Here is a 4,834-nt window from a genome sequence, read left to right as displayed (position 1 = left end):
AAGTTAAACAAGTAAACACATGCCTCATATACGCATTTCACATTCTACGTGTATTATACCTCGCAGAACATGTGTTTATTTGTTCAATTTTATATAAATTTGTGTCTATTTGTACACAACCAAAGTTGGAGAGCATAGATATCAGTTGAAGCCAAGTTAAAGAACACGTTTCTGTATTATGCCTAGGATCTTACATAAACTATTTTGTGAGTAACCAAATATAACTGTGTACAACACTATTGGAAACAATACATTTGCCACTGAAATAATTTGGTAAAGTTGAGGAGTGACATATCAGAATTGTTTCTCAACTATTAACAACATAAATATTCTAACAAGTCTTCGTTTCTAGCTCAGATGATTCTGTCCCCCTCTAAGTCCCATTGCTGGTCTCTTTTATATCTCGACGATATGTTCCACTCTGTATGCAATGAAAGGCGGGAATTCAAGCTCCACACTACAAGTATGTGCATAGATTTAAGTTCGCTAACTTTGGAGTATTATTTTCTGCATTAGGACGGCCAAGATACTTCCCAAGGATATGTTGATGACGTTCACAACATCATTGTTTAGCTGAACATCAAGGGACAAAAAAGGTGAGTGAATTACTTAACATCTCTGAGTAAACGTTAAGACATCTGTTCAGAAAAGTACATACCCAACGAAATCCTTCTTTCTCTTGAAGTGAAGCGCCTATTAGACTTTCACCAAAGTTTGCTATCTGGGCGGCTACTACACATATCGCAGCCCCAGGTATGTTAATCTGGAAAAAAATAATTCTGGTCAGAATACGGAATAGGTCGTCCTAAAAGTTTAATCAAAGTAATAAACGAAAAATTGAAGAGAGTAGAATAAATGGTATTTGTATTTGTCTCTCAGCACGGGTAAGACAAAGCTATAGATGTAGTGAATGTTTCCACAGTTAACTGATCCAAAATAAAATAAAGATATTCTAGATGGGCTAAAACCATGGAAATCTCCCTGCCTCGGGTGCTCAGCCCTAAACATTTGCTAAGATATCAGCCAATGAGGTGATATAATGCAAGGATTTACCTTCATCGAAAATCACCCATGTCATAGTATATTCGGATAGAAAAATAGTTAGTACTCACTTTGTCAGAAAATTAGTTAGTACCCTCTTTGTCTGAAACACTACACATAATTATCACTCCAGCCTTGCACATCTTCATAGCACGAAAAACTCAATATGTTCACACTAATCCTAGAAGGGAAAGGAGAAGAATAGGATTGCTAAAACAATGCAACCACTTTCAATTACACTCTTTATGATTCTATCAACAAGGCTTCAAAAGGATACATCTATAAGTTTAAAATACAATAAAAAACTATGATAACTTGGAGACTATCAAGAGTGATATGAGACTCATAAGTCATAACCTTCAATCCTCGCCAGATTAGATACTGATAGGCAGAACATTCCACATTAATTGAGGGTAGACGAAATACTTCAACATCACAAACAATATATTATGCTAGTACAGCAAAAAGACAATCCTTCCTTCCTCACAACCTCAAGCAATAAGCCAAAAAATCCTGTGAAAACATGAATCCCAGCCCATTGAGCCCGCAATAGTGCCCACAGTTAGTCCAACACTTCCTTTCTGATAAAGAAGTAACACTTTCTTCTCCAACTACTTCCTATACCAAAATTCTATTACAGCTACTCCCCACAACAATTTCAATGCGTTTTGTTCCCAATTTTTTCTCCAACATTTCTGATCACCAAAATTCTTTAATGGCCTCAACCTGGACCATTGTAGACCTCAGGGACTTAAGAGTTAAATCATATAATAGAACCTAGATGCAAAAAAATTAAACGTGACATTTTTGTTTCCATATCCTTAATCCCATTATAGACTAGTATCTCCAGATTATTGTACTTTATAAAACAGAAACCATATAGCCACAAAGCAAAAAGTTTCAAAATTTAGAACCATTTATGGAAGGCATACCTGACCCTTTAGATAACCAACAAAAGCAAGGAGAACTGAAGCAATAAGCCCAGCTAAGGTTCCCTCAGCACTCACAGCCCCTTCAGTGCCCCGAGGCACTACCTTGAATGTGGTGACAAGATACCTGCAATTGTTGTGCAAGTACTCAGCAGACAATTCTTAAAGAGAGTCATCTGCTCTAGCTGATGACAGAATTGAGAGAAAAAAAAGTGAGAAGTGGTCTGAGTTGCTTACGATTTCCTTCCAAAGGAGATAAACTTTGCAGTTAGTACTATCTAAAATTGTATATGACTACAAATAGCAGTCCACACTCCACAAAAGTGTTAAGTCACAGAGCTCATCACGCACCTAACTACCTAAGATGAAAACTAAATTATGTAAAATTGCATGCTGCAATACTGACAGGCAATTCTAGCACCTACGGGCGTGGTTTAGTGGTCAACGAAGCGGGTACAAAGTGCAAACATTGGAGACCATGATTCAAATCCCAACTGAGACAAAAAAAAATACCAGGTGATTTCTTCCCATCTACTAAGCCTTGATAGGTGGTGTTAACCGGTACATGTATTGGTGGGAGGTAGCAAGTACCCAGTGAAATAGTAGAGGTCCATGCAAGCTGCCCCAACTGGCAACTCTACAAAATTATGAGACTTTTACAAGTCCTTGGGTTTTCAAAGGATAAATTTTCAGTCTTCATTTTTTACATGTAAATTACCTTTACCGTGTTTTTCACTAATTTAGACTTGAGAATTAACAGAATTCCAGAAACAATTAAAGAATGTATTTCCAGTTTCTACGTAAACAAGTCACTGTTTTCAGTACATCAAATTCTTAGTATTTAGCCAGAGGTGAAGAGGCTGTACTCACGTAGTTTTGCCATATGCCTTTCCTATCTCGCTCGAGACAGTATCACTCAACTTGGTACAGAAACTGGCTACAAATGCAAGTTCCCAGAGGCGAGTAAATGCCTCCCCACCAACACCATTAATTGATAAGAATGCACAAACACAACCGGCTGCACTGGAGCCTATCACACTTCCAGGTCCTCTCCTTCCTTTCCTCTTCTCTGCAACCCCTTGAGCCTCTTTCTGAGCCATTTTCACCTTAGTCGCAGCTGTGCCCTGTTTGGTTTAACTTATTAGTCCAAGAATCCTAACATTTTATTATCAGAATCATCAGCCAAAGCAGGACAGCATATGCCAATAATATCCATCATTATTTCCACTCGAAAGACATCCCAAAGATTATCTATGTTGAAGTGTGTGACTCTCATCTCAAATATTAAGTTGTTGGAGAGAACACACATTTATTATATTCTCAACAGTCCCCCTCACGTGTGGGATTGATTCTTTTCTTTTTTCATGAGCCAAACACGTGGAAAATCTTTTTTGATAATAGGTGACAGTTAGATTAGATCCCAGTATCTAACTCATCCCCACAAGCTAGTTCAAGAGGGAGGACGCCTGCCAAAGCTATATAAATTATAAGGAGTCCAAGAATCTCATTTCTCACCGATGTCGTATATTTCTCTTCAACAACCCCTTCATGCCCAAACCCTTTTCCGGACTGGAGCGTGTACATTCATGAGTTAGCTTTTGAAGTTGAGTTAGACTCAAGATCCATTTCTTTGACATGATATTAGAGCTAAGCCCATCGAATGTGGCCCCCCACACCAATCGAGGGGAGATCACCATGCAGTCCATGAATGTACATGCTCTACTTCAGAAAATGGTCTTGGCATTGGGAGGTTGACGAGAAATATAGTACATCGCTGAGGGATGAGTTATATGGCTTGGTCAATCCTACTCCCTTTAAGCTAGCTCGTGGGGCGTGAGACCTAATTCGACAATCTAGATCGGTTAATATCAATACATTTTCATGTTTGCTAATAAGGTTCCACTAACCAAACAAAGAAAGAGGGATTGCAAGCAAGCATTCATGCTTAAGTATTCTACTTCATTTTCCCATTGATCTAAAATATACATAAGCATAATTTAAACAAAGTAGAATCCTTAAAACAACACTTACACTAACAAAGTTCAAATTTTTACTTACAATAACAAAATATGTGGCAACAAGAAGAAACCCAGACGAACCAAAAGCTCTCCAAGTAAGAGTACCAAGCAAGAAAGCAGCCCCAATACCAGAAAGTGACAAACCAGAGACTAAAAGTGGAGAACCCAAAGTAAAGATTATGATATTACTCAGCAAAGCAGATTGCCACGTGGGTGGTGAAGATTGGACCAATTGAATTGCTCTTTCGACAATTCCAAGATCAGACACTGATGCTTGTGCTTTCATTGATGATCTCTGATGATGTCTAGGGTTTAGAGTTGACAAATGAGGAAATTGGTCAAATGGGGTTTGGAGATTTGAGGTTAAAAATGAAAGCTTTGGTCTTTGAAAACGGAGAAGTAATGGAAGTCTTGGCATTGAAAGAGTTGAAAAAGCCATTTTTAAAGAAGCTTTAGAGCTTCTCACGTAAGACTCCGGAAGCCGTGGAGTCGTCAATAAACCGCGAGTCGCTGGAACCGGAACTAAGGTTCTTTGTTGGGGTAATTTGCACATTAGATCCCTGGATTTAGAATTGTGTGTCATTCGTAGCCCCAAATTTATTAATTCCTAGGACGACCTTAAGTTAATATTAAAGTAATACTTAAGAACAAATAATCATCAATATTTAATAAAAAAAATTCATATATGTATGTTCGAAAAAAATTATTGGATTCATGTGAATCGATAATTAGGGCTCTAAATTTGTGTCGACAAAATATTCTCTCATTATTTATGTATTAACTGCATATGTCAATGGAGAACTTCTCTACTTCAATATTGTTTTTGTTAAATAATTTTCATTAAAT

At 37.6% G+C, this 4,834-nt stretch overlaps 1 protein-coding gene across 1 annotated transcript; it reads right to left on the bottom strand.

The window, feature by feature from the left end:
• Positions 1 to 202: 202 nt before the first annotated feature.
• LOC125876972 (protein VTE6, chloroplastic) lies at positions 203 to 4,488 on the bottom strand. The gene is made up of 5 exons (XM_049558265.1): positions 4,029 to 4,488; positions 2,841 to 3,094; positions 1,974 to 2,097; positions 659 to 763; positions 203 to 573 (listed from the first exon to the last, which is right to left on the bottom strand). The coding sequence occupies exons 1-5, from the start codon at positions 4,425 to 4,427 to the stop codon at positions 487 to 489; spliced, it is 969 nt and encodes a 322-aa protein (XP_049414222.1). The 5' UTR covers positions 4,428 to 4,488; the 3' UTR covers positions 203 to 486.
• Between the last annotated feature and the right edge of the window lie 346 nt (positions 4,489 to 4,834).

This window comes from Solanum stenotomum, chromosome 9, assembly GCF_019186545.1.
Source record: "Solanum stenotomum isolate F172 chromosome 9, ASM1918654v1, whole genome shotgun sequence".
Classification (NCBI taxonomy): domain Eukaryota; kingdom Viridiplantae; phylum Streptophyta; class Magnoliopsida; order Solanales; family Solanaceae; genus Solanum; species Solanum stenotomum.
The sequence above is the reverse complement of the archived record's forward strand: the minus strand, read 5'-3'. Positions and strand labels throughout refer to the sequence as shown.

What these genes read in the sequence shown, in the direction of transcription:
- LOC125876972 (XM_049558265.1), bottom strand. Translation starts at nt 4,427, where the DNA reads ATGGCTTTTTCAACTCTTTCAATGCCAAGACTTCCATTACTTCTCCGT. An exon ending in TTGGTTATCTAAAGGGTCAG is followed by an intron (nt 764 to 1,973) that starts GTATGCCTTCCA and finishes ATTTTTTTCCAG; the next exon opens with ATTAACATACCTGGGGCTGC. An exon ending in AGAAAGAAGGATTTCGTTGG is followed by an intron (nt 574 to 658) that starts GTATGTACTTTT and finishes CTTGATGTTCAG; the next exon opens with CTAAACAATGATGTTGTGAA.